Below are 18276 nucleotides of genomic sequence, written 5' to 3' on the forward strand. Positions count from 1 at the left end.
TCTTGGCTTGTAAATCAATGAAGATCAATATCCTTATTTCATTCAAGGACACGAACAAAATGTTTACCTGCAATTTGAGAAGAATGACATTTGGCATTGAAAAAAAAAAAAACCAGTAAATCATCCTTTAGGTTTGTAAATGCAATCCAATTACCTGTTGATGACATTAAAAACAAAATGAAAAATAAAGTTATTTTTGAAGGACAAAAAAAAAAAAAAAGGTACAACTCTCAAATTGCAATGCTTTCATTTTTACTTTTTTGTGGAGACCATATCAACTTTAAAGAATGCCTAGGATGTTGAAGAGCAGCACTACTGTCATGAGATTACCTTGCAAAGATGACTCATTTCAAGATAGTGATTTTCTGAAACCTTTTAAGGCAGTATATCATGTGAAAAGAAACCATATTTTTGACAATGCATTTTCCACCTTTTCTGAAAAAATAAAAAAAAAAACTTGAAAAAAAAAATAAATAAAAAATAACCCATCATGAAAACATTTCAAACAAAGACCAAAAGCATGTCAAGCACATGATATTAATACTTGGAACAAAACACCCAATATATGCTGTCAAAGGGAATTTAATGATAAAATATGCATGTTATGTACAACACACAGTAATCTTGACTATGTTTTAGGTAAATGTAAAATACAATCATACACTATAGAACTAAAATATGCAATGCTGTTGTAAAAAAAATCTGATATACATTTTCCCCACTTAAAGGAATGCAAAAAGAGAGGGATAAAATTATAACAAATACCAGCTAATGAACTTAGACCTTTAAAAAGACTACAAACACCACTATTATTTAATCTATCTATGAAAATATGCTCATATTAACAAATATATTTGTCTATCCACCACCTTTAGTAAAGCTTGTTAATACCCAAAATATTAAAACTGGAGAAAATGGTAGAGCTAAAAAAAAGTCCTCAGAAAACGTTACTACAAAGCTGATAAAACAATCATGACATACAACTTCCTTTTGACATCACCAGCAATTTTCAGAAAATGAATACCATGAAGCAACTGATATCTCTAAAATGAAGTTCGTATTAAAAATGTGTTTTGACTTTTGCTTATGCAATGCAAGCATGAGGACAGCAGTCAAGGTCAACATTGATAAGCACTGATAAGGCATTATCTAGAAGAAATTGTGAACTAAGCAAATCATCCTTCTTCAACAGTCTCAAGCGACCACGTTTCGTGTTTTCATTACTTCCACCTGGACTACTTGCCCGGGTTACACTATTACACTTAATAGAGGTGTGCACATGATCTCTGCTTTCCTTATGTTGATTATAGATGGTAATATGGCAAGTGGCATCCACAGGGAAAATTAGCTGGTTGTCATAACAACCCTCTTCCAGGATAACAAAGACTGACGTATAAATCTCACCGACATCTTGGTATCCATCCAGTTCCAGCTGCACAGAGAACTTATAACCAGGGCACGCTGTATAGAAGGAAGGACTGACTAGGGTCTGACTGTGGTCCTCTGGAATAGGAACCTTCCACAGGAGTTTGCCATTGAATGTTGTAGACTCTAGGAACTGGACATGGTCCAGCTGTGAACGAACAACTAATTGCTGCTCCTCTATCAACCTGTGAGTAAAAAAAGGTAATTAGGGTAAAAAAATAAAATGAAATTTAAAATTGAACTTAAACTGCAAAATTAAAATGGTCTTACTACAGCTATGTGTTGCTCATCAATATATTTAAATAATATAATATATAGTCAGTGTCTATAAAATGTACAGAGAAAGCATTTTATATGTATCTGCAGAACTTGATAGTCAAGAACTAAATCGTACCTTAATCAAGCTGTAGGTATGCAAAACAGTACTCTTACAAAAACTCAAATAACGCTAAGTAGAAACTTAAGTTTTAAATATTATAAACACCAACAAAATTTGCATCAATAATGAACAACTCAAGTGAGTCAGTGATAACAGCTTTGGCTAAATTCCTCAACCTCTCTTTTGAGAAAAGAAACTGTTTCATCTTCCCATGAATTTAATTGTGTATGAGTAATTTTTCTTTAATGGACTAACAGGTTGGAAAATTTTATCAATTTGTGTAACTGATAGTCTATGTATTTTTATTATTATTATCTCTGCAAATTTTCAATTGCTCAGTTTTGTACAAAAGTATGAATAAAGGATGTGTGCGTGTGTATGCATGCATGATCAGTTGGTTTCCACACAAAGACGTCAAATTACTAATTAAAAAAATATTAAATATGACTACAAACTAATTAGATGGCAAAAGCATTCATTGAGAAACAACATATAACTGTATAAAACAGCAGATGGCAATTTCTCACCTGTGTTGCTGTTTTGCCAGATCTGCCAGTCTACTGCATGCCTCTCTGCTGTCCTCCAGCTCCTCTACTTGCAACTGCAGTCTAGTTTCTTGGAGATTCAGGTAAGTGGACAGTAAGGCCAGATGGGAGTCCACTGCCTCCTGATAGTGCTCAGAGATGTTCTTTCTTGGACCCTATGGCAAAAAATTGAAATTTGCAAATAAAAAATAATTGATCAATTTAAAATGGAGGAATTTTTTTGTAAAATAATGTATTTGGTGACAAATAATACAAGAAAACAACATATATACTTATTTATGTAACTTCATTTCCTTTATTTCTCCGACCTTGCCAAATTTCAAAATTCTATCTTTTGGTACAAAATGACAAACGATGCAAAATGTTTTGAAAATGTGTTCTAATTACAAGATTGGAATCTTAGCAGCATCTTACACTTAGGCCTTTTAAAAACTAAAATCTCCATGATAGTGTGGGGCGCTCATCTTTCAATACAAGAGAATTTTGTTTACAGAATCCCTACACAGCCAAATCATCTTCAAAGTAATTTTATAAAGTTGCAGCAAGATTTCATTTCCAGACTTAAAATCACATCAGTTCAGTAGTATGTTTCACAAAAACTTTGTCTACATCACAGCTAGCTGCCTTAGACCCCATTCCCACAGATTTTAGATCGATCTATCCCTGTGAGGAGTCTCACCAGATAACTGTCAGCTTAGCCGGCTTAAGTGTCTGTCCCGCCTACTAAAAGCTGTAAGGGGGTAATTAACTACTGTGAGCGCTCAGCTGACTGCAATTTAACGTGAACCCCCAGGGAGTTATGTCGATCTGGATGGATCAATCTAAATCTCTGGGAATGCACTCTTCATGTTGAAATAAAAGGGCTCTAGGCATCACCTGATAATGACACCCAACACTTTGAAACTTGCATGGCACTTTAGTGTAGGGACAACCTCCATATACAACATCAACATGGTCAGCAATGTTGATTCTTAATATTCCCGTCTCTCCACAAGCTGTGCAGTTCACTGGGAATTGCATGCAGTGAAGGAGTTGATGCTTCTGGAAATTCAATAACAGCATAAGAAAAAAAATTACATTCATTTTATCTCCTGAAAAGGACATAAGTCACTGTCATGCAGTTTTTCATTATCCACTGAGATCAACATGTACATTACATTAACCTGAGACTCACCCAAGGAGATATCTGCTTCTAGCCAAACCACCAGATCATTTTTTGGAAAACAATTTTTTTTAAACCAGATCAAAGACAAATCTAAAGAAAAACAATTGTATTTTATACATTCTTGATTCTGATATGAATATATTAAGTGAATGTCAAATATTCTACTCTATTAGAGAGAGCACTAATTTTATAAGCAATTTTAAAAGATAAAAACATTTATGAGTTGTGCACACACACACACACACACACACACACACACACACACACACACACACACACTTGCAGCTTCATTTAAGTGATTTGGTTTATTCAGTAATTAAGTAGCCCTCAAAATGTTTAAGATTATACAATGAAATAAAGACACTTTATGTTAAATACTTTTCAAACATTTCAACTTTACTATGTCCTTTTTCACACAAGATGATCATTATGTACTAAGATTATGAATGAATAAATTTATAAATGAGCAATTAATCATCACCAAAATCTAGCTCATTTCATCAAAATCCCTCAATACCTTTTTTGCATAATGTTGCTAACAGACAAACAGACTTAATTAATTAACTAATTGATTAACAAATGGATAACCACCAATATTTTAAGCATCTAATCGCTTGTTACTTTGTTCATCTCCTCCATTTCTGAAAATTCCATCAAAATCTTTCGCATCATCACAACTTTTGTATAATGTTGGACAGAGCGGCAAATTATTAACTAATTAACCATTAATTTATCAATGGATCACCATCAAAATCTAACAATTTGTTACTCGGTTTCCAACCGACAGTTTATAAAAATTTCACCAAAATTTGTCCAAATCAAATGGAACAAAAAAACAAAAACCCCTTGGCCAAGGCGATAATTATTACTACAAATTAGATATTGTCATGATTGTGGTGATAATTCAGGGGGATAATCATATACCACCGTGGTGATAACAATGTCCAAGACTACAGCTGTCTTAATTAGGCAATTTAACATCTATAATCATTACTTCTATAGAAATAATTATCACTGCAGACCATAATTAGGTAAATGTTTTCACCAGGGAAACATGTAAGATACCCCCTGGACAGAGATGGAGAGGCAAAAAAGTAGCTTATTAAATACAAAATTAAGTATAAAATTAAGGTATAAAAAGCTGCCAATAGGCTTGCATCTCCGTTTTTTTCAAAACTTTTTCAATAAAAAGTCAAATTAACACCTTAGAGGAAATAATGCTCTGAATATTCTTAGTCTGGATACAATGACTTCTGACAAAAAATTAATTTTTAGGAAAGGGGGGGGGGGGGGGTGAGGGGAGCTTATGATTCCAACCAACATTCTGATAATGTGCAGATCTTACATACTACCTTGGCCACAAATAAGTTGGTCAATTTCTAAAACAATGTTAAATAATTATTACCAAGGAAAATATAATTAACACTGTGGTAGGATTCATTTCTAACACAATGAAAACTCAAATTCACTTAGAAATAAATCTGTAAAGAAAACTAACAATTTTAGTGTCTGGAGGCAGCAGGCATTTTCATAATACTTTCATTACATGCATAATAAACAAATTACAAATAAACTTTCAAGGTAACAAAATTCAAACTTATAACTCACCGTCATCTCTGTGTGTATTATATGTTCACTGCAGTACTGGCACTGCTTCAGTCTCTTTGGGCAGCTCTCAGAATGGTTTGCTATGTCACATTTTGGAAACTGAGATCCACACCTATGCTCACAGTCCACCAAAACATAGTCACAATTCTGCAGATGGTCCTGTTGTAAAAAAAAAAAAAAAAAAAAAAAAAAAAAGAGTAAAAACAACTTAAAAATAGGTCTCCTTCCGTAAACATTTTATTCCATGAAAAGAGCCAAAGCAGGATGAGCTACCCTTGCTACACTCTGCAAAAATAAATAAATAAATAAATAAATAATCAATTAATACTTTTAAGATTATTTCATGACGTAATTGCACAGCAAGGCTAGAAATTAAATTAAATATCAGTCTCTCAACACCCTGCCTGTATTTCTAAATATGGAGTAATTTACAAGGAGACAGTACAGCACTCCTTCCTTATCAACCATTAATGTCTTTCTATCTTAGGGCCTCTCTACACTGGACGGCTTCCTTTCTGCGTCCAGCAGTACGGCCCCATTAAACTTTAAAAACTTTACGGCCGACAACTGGCCGATCATTGAGCATTCATTCTGATACAAAATCAATGCTTGTGTCTCTTTATTAAAACCACAGCGATGCCAAATTTCATGGTCGCAGAAAGGATGCAGAAAGGACGCCGTCCAGTGTAAAGGGGGTATGAAGCAATAAAATCTATACGTTCCCTTCATTACTTCACAAATTTTTGATAAAACTTGGAAGTGTTTACAATATGATCAATACCCCCTTAATTATTTCCATTTTGCTAGAAAATAAATTAAACACAAGAGTCCCCAATAAACAGAAAAAAGGTGATTCAAATGTTTGTACACATTAACTTTTTCCCCTGGTTGCTAATGAACACAACTATGCAGGCCTGGTGGTTTGGTTTCTGTACCAGATTTTTTTAAAAAAGGAGGTAATTGCAAGCTTGTTTACCAAACATGCAATGAAATACTTTTTTATTTTCTAACTGATATTCCAGATTTAAAATAAATAAATAAATAAATAAATAAATAAATAAGCAAAAATAAAAAAATACAAAGAAATGGTTTCACTGTTTTTTTTTTTTTTTTTTTTCACAAAAAGAGATTACAGAAAATTCAATATATAAAAATATATAATAACTATCTTCTAATCAACACAAGCAACTACTGTACACGTTTATAAAAAAGGTGCCAAACTTATTTTAAAAAAAAACACTTTAAAACATACAATAAATAAAAAATGTTCAAAATGAATCAGTTGCATTGATGGACAACTGCTGGTTAAGATTTGGTTGCCTGAGAGCAAGAAGTGGTTGAAAGATGCAACCACACAACCCTTAATGTCAAGACCTCAATTTTGTCGTATAATGTTCATGCCTCCTGGAAACTGTCTATACGTCACTGTTTGAGCATAGGATAGCCTATCTTAAGGCTGGACAGCTAGCTTAAATTCAAACGACATGTCAAAATTCTGAGTACTGCTTCAATAGCACATGCACTGTGAGCATTATCAGGGGCGGATTTAGGCCGTCTTCTGGGTCTTCCGGAAGACGGTCAGATTTTCAAGTTTACATTGACGGGTATATAATTTTTTCTGTCGGAAGACGGTCAAAAATGGAGGACGGATCAACAAAGATAATTTGGAAGACTGTCAGAAAATATCTCTGAATCCGCCCCTGATTATTATCAAAATAGTAGTAAGAAGTGGACATGTGCTTATCTAATACTATAATATGTGTAAGATTTAATGATTTAATAAGATTTAAAATTATTCCATTTAGATTCCATCAATAATAACTTTAAAATTACACCCATTTTTAATAAACCTTTGTACACAAGACCTCATAACATTGATTGAAAAGATGTAAACAAAACTCCAGATTTTTAAACTATTTCTTTCTTTTTTCTTTTTTTTTTTTTTTTTTTGATCTATACCTGCAAGTCTCTCAGTTCCTCTGCCCACTGGCAGCCATGGTCCATATTATGACATTTCACACGGAGAGACAATACCTCTCTCCTAACAGCATTATCATCAAAAACCTGTAATTAACCATAACAAAAAAAATCAAAAATCTTATAAGTAGATCTGAAACCTACAAAAGGTGGTCACTAAAATGTAAAAAAAATTAAATATAGAAGACTGAAGTGGTATTTAGACATCCTGTTGGTTCAAGAACACTCAAGGTTAAAACTTGGTGAAATCAGGTGCATTTACCTAGGAATCTAATAGGCCTACTGTTTCAATTTTGAAACCAAATTGTCCTGACACTAATTTTGACTAAAAGTTGTAACATATAGCATAGACAACCACAAATTCACAATTATTGATTATTGCTAGATGATCATTTGTGAAACACCCTTTTGTACAGCTGAGCAGAAGTAGAGAGTTACTCAAGTTTTAATTTGAAAAAGATATCTCATCAAACTAGCCAACAATGCAATCACTGCAAGAGCTCAATGGTGCTAAATAACTTGCATCTGTCACTGCATCAAACCAGGTGTTGTCCACTGGGCACTTGGCAAATCTCCGCGTCCTGAAAACAAGAGAAAACATTTGGTGAAATTGATAAAAAGATTACTAAGGGATAAAGCCTTTCATTTGCACAAGAAGTCACAGAACAGGTGGCGGTTTCAATGTGCAGAAAATAACGTGCACCTGTCGGAAAATCAATTAACTGGTCAGCATTAAATATTCAACTGACTATTTTCACATTGTTAATTAGGCAGAGATTGTGTTGATTGCAGTCATACTATGACATTTAACAGGCCTGTGGCCAGCAAATTGAAAAGGGGGGTTCTTTTTCTGAAAATTTGGACCTTTAAGGCTTTTACAGTGAAACTTATGTGTACCTAGATAAAATTTCACCCAAAATGGACCTTTTCCTGACAAAAGGGGCGGTTCTTTCGACCCCCCCCCCCCCCCCCCCCCCCCCCCCCCCGCCCCCCCCCCCCCCCCCCCCCATGGCTACAGGCCTGTTTAAGTTAAATACATGTATCTAGAAATCATGTATATAGATATCTGGTAAGTATGAATAAATGCAGAAATTTTACTTGTCAAGAGCCAAGCAGAAGGCTACCTGAGAAATCAACTGTAGCAGACTGCTTACTGTAGCAGGGGTAGATCCAGGTAAAAATGTTGGTTCTTTATTTAATGTTTACAGCCAAGACTTATTTTTAGGACTCATTACCGAACGACCTTATACTTCTCTTACCCTACAACACCTTTCAAACAGGTCTTGCAAAATCTGTGTCCACATTTCGTTTGGATGGCATCTCTGAAGGCAGCCAGACAAACAGGACAAACATATTTCCTATCTAAGTCTGGTTCAAATGTTTCATCATAGCCTTGGCTTGGCTCCTGGTTGCTGCCGCTACAACTGGTCCTGCTGCTTGTTCGGCCTTGACGCCTGGGTGTACTGCTTCGAGACATCTCCATTTCCTCGGGTTAAAAGTTAAAACACACCTGATGGAATAGATGGAATAGCAATTTTAAGTTAATAATGTTTATATAAAGTAGCAAGAAAGAAATGATAACATCTTCAGTGCTTTACTACCGTCATTTTAACATTTTGAACCTGAGAAGTAAAACACATACCAGTCACTTGGCACTTTAAAAATGGCGGGCAGTAGACACCGCTAGGTGGCCGCTGGTAGCAACACGCACCAACACATGTACAAAACACACACCTACAAACAAACATCAGCAAACAAATAAAAGACTGGAACTAAATTTACACAAAAATGCATCATATTTGTATCATTTGATTCGTTCTAAAAAGAAAACTCTTAATATGTCGCAGAGGAACGTCCTGGGAGCTGAAAGAGTCAAGGTCATGTTCCACTCGTAACCAAAACGGTGAACGAACTTTCACGTTATTAAATATATTATATTAGGAGTCAGGGTTAAGTAAGCTGAATAAACACAGCGACAGACTCCTCAGAAGGTCGTTCAGTGTTTACAAGTACAATTGAGCCAAATCTGAGTTAGTCGTTTGTACGTATATACCAAGGCGATGGGTAAATGCGCAAACTGGGTAGACAGCTGAGTTTGATCAAATTCCCTTAAACTGTTTAAGGATGTAAGTACATGTACATGTAAGTTATTGTTGTTCTGGTCACATCTTGCACACGCACCTATAGTGTTAGTTCTAATAGATAAAAACATTCTAGCCTGCGGGATATCGGCGAAAACAAGCATTTGATTAGGACATTTTTGATTGCAAATGTCATAACTAATCAAATTGGACAGTATGAAAAATTGCACTGCTATGTACTCAGTAAAGTGTAACCCATGGCTATTGTGAAATTGATTATTATTATTATTATTATTTTAGAACAACATGGGAAAGCAGGATAAAAAAGAAGGCGTTTCTATCCACTGGTTTAGACATGGGCTGAGATTTCATGACAATGCCTCCTTGCAAGAAGCCCTAAAGGATGTAAAGGAGTGTTACTTGATTTTCATATTTGATGGTTCTGTGGCAGGTAAGGCCTTACAATATTTTTTATTTTCACAACACCAAACAAATTCAGTGCTTTTTATTTGTACCCCACCTGCCCATTCATGGAAGATTTGGCATGAACAGTGAATCTTTCTTTCCTTTTGTATGATTTTTCTTACATTTTGTCGAAATTTTGTATCATTCATTGCTTGTCAGTTTTATTATTTCATTGGAATAAACATAAAAATAAAATGTGTGAAAACAAAGACTTGTTGCAGACATCAATGAGAAAAGGTTGTGTGTTATAAACAGCTTGGCTTTACCATTTTATAAAGTAAATTCCTATATAGAATGCTACTAAATTGTTTCCTTAAGATTACTAGTGGGTGCATATACATGTACTGCTTTCAGGCACAGACACTGCTGGGTATAATAGATGGCGCTTTTTGCTAGAGTGCCTAGAAGACTTGGACAACCAGCTAAAAGAACTTGGAGGAAGGCTGTATACATTTCAAGGCGATCCTGTAGAGATTTTACAGAAACTGTTTGATGTAGGTATAGAGCATTAAAAGTTCTGGGATATGGTAATTACTTACTATTCAATTACTTACTTTTCAATGAGGGGAAATGTGAATTTTACAGATACTATATTTTAAAGTCATAATTTCTTTAAATTTGGACATTCCTGTTAAGTGGTAGCAACAAAATTTAAAAAGCAGGCTATTCTATAGTTTTACTCTATGCAGTAGAAGCACCAAAAATGCTATATAGAAACATAACTTGTGTGATTATAAAATTATATATCTGAAAGCTTGATAATTTTTTGCCCATTGAAAAGATTGAGTCATTACAGACCAATAGTACTTTTATGATGTTATCACTTCAAACCATGCTAAGGTTATGATGATTATAAGCATGTCGTCAGCATGTTGTCAGCTTGGCATTTTCAATAATGCCTCAAAAATCTTTTCACAAGTGATTTTCACCATTTAATTTGAAGAAAAATAATGAATAATGAAAAATAATGCTTAATCTCCAACTTTTAACAGCATTTTGTAATTTTTTTTTTTTTATGTTTTATCATGATATGACTTAACATATTGAGTTTGGCATGACTGAACATTATCTTTACTTTCTTGCTATTTGTACCTGATAGATTTTAAATTATGAAGTAAATGGGTTTTCATCTGTAATTTCACTTGTTATTATTATTTTATTTAATTCTTCGTTTTTTTTTCTTTTTTTGTAGCTTTCTTGATTTTTGGCACCTGACAACTTTTATTGATTTTTATCTTTGATGCTCATTTATAGGAATGGGGAGTGACAAAGTTGACATTTGAGCAAGATCCAGAGCCTCCTTGGCAAAAACGGGATATTGCTGTGAAAAAACTCTGTAGAGAAAAGAACATTGAGTGTATTGAAAAAGTATCCCACACTTTGTACAACCCCCAAGAGTAAGTTGCAACTTTATTTCTTTACTAATAAGGATTATGATTGAAACAAAAAATGGAAGATTTTAAAAAATATATATACCCTGTTACACAGTTTTGGAGTTCCATTGTACTAGAATTATGCATAATTATTCTATCAAGTAGTTCTAGCGTTGAATATATACCAATGTGTAGTTGTGTAATCACTATTTTATTCTGTTTTTCTTATTTAATTTTGGCATTATTATAGTTATTGAGGTACATTGATTACGTGGCATTTTGAAACTAAACTTTATGAATATTTTTCATCTCAATTTAAGCATTTTGAAAGCAAATGGAGGCAGTCCCCCCTTGACTTATGCCATGTTCTGTGAGGTTTGCAAAACTCTCCCTGCGCCAGAAAGACCACAGCCTGTCCCAAGCTTCTCTGGGGTATCATTGCCTGTGGCTAATGATTTTTCCAAATTTGAATTGCCTACGCTGAATGATTTTGGTAATTATGAATGTCTGAGCATTCTATTTATTAATTATTGGGTCTCTTTATAATTAATATTGGTGGGATGAAAATTAAACAATTTTATTTCAGTCAAATACTTACAGCAAAATACCCAGTACTTTATTTAGAAACATAAAAATGATTCACTGGTGAAAAATGTTATACAATTATATCATGATTGTAACATTTTCTTTGTCCATCTTAAGTTAGGTATAGTGTTTGGCATAAAGATTTCTTGTCAACACATTTATGTACTGTAGCATGGGTTCTTTGCTCAATATGGTTATTTTTGCAAAGGTGTTTTATTATTATTAATCAGATAAGCAGCCACGTAGAAAAAAATCATGCCTTTATTCTTCAGCCACTTTTCATGCATATGTGCACACTATAATTTAGTTTCACTGTAAAGTTTTATCTTGTAGGAATAACACCTGAATGTTCAGAGCAGAAAAAAAAGAAAACACCCCCCTATCTTGGGGGCGAGTCTCGTGGGTTGGACTTGTTGGAACTCAGAAGAATGCAGGAAAAGACTGTAAGTTGTTGTTGTGAATGAAATTTCAAGAAGTATTGATTTGGGTACATTTTACTGGTTCTTGACATAGCCTTTATAACATATTCTTAAGTGTATAAGGATACCATATAAATACCATGGTCTCTGCATAAGATAATGCAGTCATCTACCCTTATGCAGGCTTAAAAGTGACGACCTCTCAGAGGTCTGCACGTCATGATACAAGCCAGTATGTCTTTGGCCGCATTCAAAAAAGTGGACTTGCTAGTCCATGGGGTCAAGTGTGGCGACCCACTAAAAAGCTTGCCGTCTAATTCATTAATAGACACTGAATAAATTCCCCGTAGGATAGTATTCAAGTGGGTTGGCCATATTTGACCCTTGGACTAGTTAGTCCACTGTTCTGAATGCGGTCTTTGTGTATGTTGATATTTATTACATTATTTTCAGTCCTATAAAGCTGGATTTATTCTGCCACACTATGTCAACCCTGATTTGAGTGGCCCTCCTCTTAGCATGAGTCCACATCTGAGATTTGGCTGTGTGTCTGTCAGGAGGTTTTATTACACTATACTGGACACTTTCAGAGAAGTTTATAAGGTACGGTATGATGTTATTATTAGATCTAGTAGGTATTTTGTCATATTTAGCAGCTACATGTAATTAAACTGTAAATTGTTTAAATAGGATATAGTTTCAATGGGAATAATTTGAGATGGCCCAAAATCTCGTGACCTACCATATAGTCAAGCAAAATTTCACTTGTTTTGGAGGCGAGAGGGGTTAGAAATAATGGCAGGTTAGTGAGTGCATATTCAGGGGTGGAGCCAGAGCTATTTTCTGACCGTCTTCCAAATTTTCTTTGTTGATCCATCCTCTATTTTGACCGTCTTCTGACAGATAAAATTAGATACCCGTCAATGTAAACTTGAAAATCTGACCGTCTTCCAGAAGACCCAGAAGACGGCCTCAATCCGCCCCTGCATATTGGCAATGAATAACAGCTGACAGAAGTTATCCACAAATATTATTCTTGTTTTTTCTTAAGTTTTGTCATTAAAATTACAGTTGAGTTTATTGCACAACAGTACAAATTTACCGTGTTTGGGATATAACTTTTGCATTACTTTCTACATAAGGTATTCCGAGTGCATGGTGTTTGACCTTTATGGCTAGATTATTCACAGTGCCCTATTTCATGTGAATTTTAGCAGGTTATCTAGTCTCCTGTGATGTCACTCAGTGTTTAAGGTCTTGTTTTAGACTATCTGGGATTATCTTCATTGGATATAATAGCATGCATGTTGATGTTATAATTAGATCTAGTAGGTATTAATATAATGATAGCAGAAATTCAAAACTACACATTTATCCTCACATACTACATGTATACACTAAATAAGAGTAAATAAGAAAACTGCAAGTGCAGTGCTATCTAGCATTGGGTAGGACATTATTTCCCTTACCAGTATGGATTAACAGGGTTTTTTTTATTTCATTAATATGAATCTTCTTAACCATAAATACATATTTATAGGGGTATTTTTGATAAGTGCACCCTCCACCCCCCAATCAGTAAATTAAATACTAAAATGTACATGCAAGCATCAATTTCTTTTTCTTTTTTTTTTTCTTTTCATAATACAGGACCACGAGCAATCAAATGAGTTGCTCACAGCTCAGTTGATGTGGAGAGAGTACTTCTATGTGATGTCGGTGAACAATTCAAACTTCACTAAGATGGTAAACAATCCCATCTGCCTGCAGATTGACTTCAACTGGGACCATGAGGTAGTCAGGAAATGGGAAAAGGTACTCGGCTAATTCTGACACTTGATAAGTTTTCTGTTCTGAATATGCTTGAATAATAACAGTAACATAATATCACAATAACACATAATATCAAAGTACAGATTTGGATATTCCGATAATAAATTTAAAGCAGAAGCAATTTCTGTGATTTTATTATTATGCCAATGTTGTTTTGCATTTGGTGGTAACAGATAAATAAATAGACCAAGCCTACATCATCTTCTTTTTGATCCGTTGAGGGATAAATATTAATGAAATGGTGTTTAACAGATGGGCTATTTTTTCAATACATGCTGCTGCATGGCACATTTATGGATGAAATTGTAGTGTGCACAGAAACCATGTAAAAACAACATGCATGTGCTAAATGATATGTTGGGTGGAATTCAACTAAGTTCATTCACTACCAGGGACAGACTGGGTATCCATGGATTGATGCTTGTATGAGGCAGCTGGTACAGGAGGGTTGGCTGCATCAGGTGGGGCGGCATGCTGTGTCTGTGTTTTTGACCAGAGGGGACGCGTGGCAGCACTGGGAAATGGGATTACAGGTAAGACTTAATGTCTCCATTTAGATCATTGGTGGAAAGTTGCACTGTATGTTATAGAAAAAATGAATCGATTAAAGCCTGAAGTTATACTTGGTTTTACTGGGTGTGATATTTTGTAGGAATGATAATAAAATAGTTTTTGTGTACTAGTATTTTTGGTGTGTGTTACAGGTAGTCCTACCTGTAATTCATCTTTTGTTTACCTCTATCTATTTCACCTTTATAAACTGATATTGGTAAAAGTAATGCATTTTTTTTTTTTTTTTTTGGTATGAGATATTGGATAATTGCAATAGGCTCTGTGCAGTAGATTAGTTATTTGTTCTGTCCAAGGTTTTCTTCAAGTACCTGTTGGATGCTGATTGGTCAGTCTGTGCTGGCAATTGGATGTGGGTATCGAGCTCTGCATTTGAGAAGTGCCTGGACTGCCCCAAATGTTTTCACCCGGTGCGCTATGGCCAGAGGATGGACCCTGTTGGAGATTATGTGAGGTAAGTAAGTGGCTTCATTAAAGATTCCTGGGCCTTTGAACTGATAAGCTGAATATTTTAACCTGAGCAATCTGAAGAACAGAAAAAATTGAGTAGAGAAAAAATGTAAAAAAAAAGGAAAATATTTGGAAAAATACTTTTATTAAATAAAAGTAAAGAGTTCTTACTTTGTGTCAGAATGTTCTTTAGTCAGTTAAGTAGCAAAACATATTGTTTTAAATACTTGGTTCAGTCACTTATTGGTTCTAGGAAATTTGATGCAGTTTTTAGCTTTTCATACATTTGTGAAGTCCCCTTTTATCAGATGAAGTAATGAAAAAGGTATTTGTATATTATGTGCAAGTTTATTGAATTAAATATCATGTTTTCCAGACGGTATGTGCCAGAGCTTTCCCAGTTCCCCCTGCGTTATCTCTTCCACCCCTGGAGGGCGCCACTGGAGGTTCAGAAAAAAGCAGGTTGTATCATTGGCAAGGACTATCCTGCACCAATTGTGAATCATGCAGAAGCTGCCATGAAAAACGGAGAAAGGATGTCTCTTGTTCGTGAAAAATATGCAAAACTTCCTGGTGGGTTTAACAAAAATTCCTTTATGCAATTTCATTCCTTTAACAAATTAATCAGTAAATTAATGGTATACTGGCAAATGTCTTTCTGTCTATCCACATGGACAGGTGGATGGATAGATGGATATCGCACATATTATACCTTTTCTATTTTTAAGCCACGTTTTGCCAGACATGTTTTTGATATCAACTGTATGGTATTGTCAAGGCCGGTCCTTTAGACGTATGGGGAGTAAAACTGGGAGGGGGTTATGACTAGTCAAATACCCAATCTCTGTACATTAACTGAAATATAGAATTTTTTAAAGTTGACCATAAATGTGTCACTTTTTGTATTTATGTTACTGTTATTACTTGCATCGCATTATCAAACATCTGTGCTCATATGTGAAGAGAGTGCATGATAATGTTGTATTATAAGGTAAAACATAATGACATAATGTTAGTGTATATATTAAATATTTTGCTGCCCTATATTCTAGACATTCCTCATGTGAAGCCTTCTAATGATGAAGAAGTATGGCGGATTGCTTGGCTGCCGAGAAACTTGACTTCTGTCCCCTGTGTGTCTTCTGACAAATGTGATGCTTTGGATATTGGTGAGTAGAAGGAAAACAATATACTAAATCGTGCATTGTCTGCTGTGTAACATTTTCATAGCCTGTATTGTTAGTTTTCACCGTTAATAGCTGATTATTATCTGAGCCTGTTTGATTTATAAGTATTGTTGCTTTATATTGCATTTGAATGATTATGACACCACATTCTATGACATGTACTTCAATTCAGTTTTTTATGTTTACCAACAGATAATAGCTTTTTGTTTTTGTTTTCAGATAACCTTGATGGATTGAGTATGTAAAACATATATCCAGTGTCTCAATTTAGCTGAATCTCAAAAGCAGTTACCAGGTCACATATAAAGGGAAGGCTCAGTAGATACTGTGTACGTACCAGTAGGTTGATTATCTATCATATAATTTATGCACACTTTTCATATTTCAATACTTAAAAGGATTACACAAGAAAGAAGTTGATACATTGCACAAAATTTGCAGCATATCAGCCAACAATTAACTATTGTTTCAGAATTGCAAATCACTTCTTAAATATAATTGAATACATTTACAGCTTGGTTAATTGGTAAATTACAGAAACATGCAGAGTAATGCTTATGAGTAATAATGTAACTGAAATATTTGATTGAATTAAAAAACAATTAAATACTTACTTTTGAGATATTAAAATGTATACCATATATTTTAATAAAGGAGATATTGTTATCATTGTGAAAATTTAATGGAATTAATTTTATGAAAGTGCATTCAAACTTATGTCCATTTACGTGCTATTTCTTGAATTTTTTGTCAGGCAGTGGAAGTAAAAGTTAAAAAAATTGTTTTGTTTATATTAACATTATATGTTGTGAAAGCTGTATGTCACGATAAATGTTCATGTGGAATATTTTATATTATCAGTAATATTTCAAAAGTCATTATCATATCACTGAGTAAATTTGTCCAATCTGATTGGTTGAAAAGTGCTGAATATGGTGCAATATACTACACCCCTGACCCTCATTTACTGACAGTATTTAAAAAAAATAGATCAGCTGCCAAATAGCATAGTTACATCACTTTGGCAGTATTTTGCCTAACATTGCAGCGTATAGTACTTGCAATTGAAATGAGGTAAACATGGGGTTACGTATCTTAATTCTCAGTTATGTATTAAGAGTTATGTATTAATTGTATGTATTAATTCGTAATTAAGAGCAAACACTCCACGACATGATGAATTTGTTATGTAGTCACCTAGTGGAGGATGAGGAAAAAATGTGTATTTAGACTCGAATTGTGCTTCACGCAATTCAGATTTTTTAGAGAACTCTATACCATTCTGTCCCCCAGTAAGTGATTACATAGTTTGTGATATTATAATAGCAATGTACCGTAATCCTGTAAAGCATCATTAAATGAGTCATTTTAATCATTCGTACTGTGTAAAGTAACTCCATGAAGTGATCAGTATTAATTATGTCCTATATACACAGCGTGCTTGGATACAAAATACGAGGTAGATGGTTTCAGATATAATCATTTGACGCACAATTTTCTTTTTTTTTTTTTTTTTTTTTTTTTTTTTTTTTTTTTTTTTTTGTAAGATTTACTTAGCAGTTACTTGTTATTCTTTTTGGTGTTAGTAATGTTTAATATTGTTTATGTCAGTAATAAATGTTTTTCAAGTTTTTAACACTTTTAAAATGGCCCTTTTTTAACACAAAGTTAGTTCATTTGGACTGAAGTAACTGTGGATTACATTCATGGCCTTTTTGTCTGTCAGTTTTTTTTTTTTTTTACATTGATTTCTGAGTATACAGTTACAGATCAAGGTAAACCACAGGGTGATGTGAGATATTTTCAATTAAACATTATTTAAGGGTATCTGTACTACTTTTCAGAAATTTAATCATGTTATGCATTTTTGATATATTTAGCTGTTGAATTATTTGAACTTCTTTATCAAAGGCAGAAAAGGAAGAGGCAGAAATAGAAAATAAGCATTTGACTTTTGATCTCTCAGTCTGTTGTAATAAAGCACACTGTTTTTGTTGTAGATGGTGTTTGTTTTGATATGAAATTGCTCTGCGTGCAGAATGCACTGTCAGGCCTCAAAAACGATAATTCCCGTTTTCTAACATTAGCCTTAAATTTGGGGGCACTAGTGCACAGATTAACGGCTACAGTCAGGAATTAACTATCCCAACATAGAATAATTTGCCACAAGCTTAGCATTTCAATACACAGTTTGGCCATCTTCCATCTGGGTTT

The 18276-nt window shown here is 34.1% G+C and overlaps 2 protein-coding genes across 5 annotated transcripts; one reads left to right on the forward strand and one right to left on the reverse strand.

Annotated features, from left to right (window-relative positions):
• Nucleotides 1-564: 564 nt before the first annotated feature.
• On the reverse strand, nucleotides 565-8901 carry LOC106154806 (TNF receptor-associated factor 6). Its single transcript, XM_013529301.2, has 8 exons — nucleotides 8742-8901; nucleotides 8359-8609; nucleotides 7623-7680; nucleotides 7082-7186; nucleotides 5123-5281; nucleotides 3226-3390; nucleotides 2332-2504; nucleotides 565-1610 (listed from the first exon to the last, which is right to left on the reverse strand). Exons 2-8 carry the CDS (start codon nucleotides 8580-8582, stop codon nucleotides 1085-1087), a joined length of 1410 nt encoding a protein of 469 aa, XP_013384755.2. The 5' UTR covers nucleotides 8583-8609; nucleotides 8742-8901; the 3' UTR covers nucleotides 565-1084.
• LOC106154805 (cryptochrome-1) lies at nucleotides 8255-18061 on the forward strand. Of its 4 annotated transcripts, none has more exons than XM_087004216.1 (13): nucleotides 8255-8273; nucleotides 9481-9631; nucleotides 10000-10139; nucleotides 10900-11042; nucleotides 11339-11511; nucleotides 11937-12046; nucleotides 12476-12625; nucleotides 13673-13837; nucleotides 14248-14388; nucleotides 14722-14879; nucleotides 15252-15448; nucleotides 15928-16044; nucleotides 16282-18061. In XM_087004216.1, exons 2-13 carry the CDS (start codon nucleotides 9487-9489, stop codon nucleotides 16305-16307), a joined length of 1665 nt encoding a protein of 554 aa, XP_086860342.1. In that variant the 5' UTR covers nucleotides 8255-8273; nucleotides 9481-9486; the 3' UTR covers nucleotides 16308-18061. The 4 variants fall into 4 exon arrangements, with proteins under 4 accessions (XP_086860342.1, XP_086860341.1, XP_013384754.1 ...); XM_087004215.1 differs by lacking the exon at nucleotides 8255-8273 and adding an exon at nucleotides 8870-9002; XM_013529300.2 differs by lacking the exon at nucleotides 8255-8273 and adding an exon at nucleotides 8988-9241.
• The last annotated feature ends 215 nt before the right edge of the window (nucleotides 18062-18276 follow it).

Source organism: Lingula anatina, chromosome 2 (genome assembly GCF_051362555.1).
Source record: "Lingula anatina isolate TDL-2025a chromosome 2, LinAna3.0, whole genome shotgun sequence".
Lineage (NCBI taxonomy): Eukaryota > Metazoa > Brachiopoda > Lingulata > Lingulida > Lingulidae > Lingula > Lingula anatina.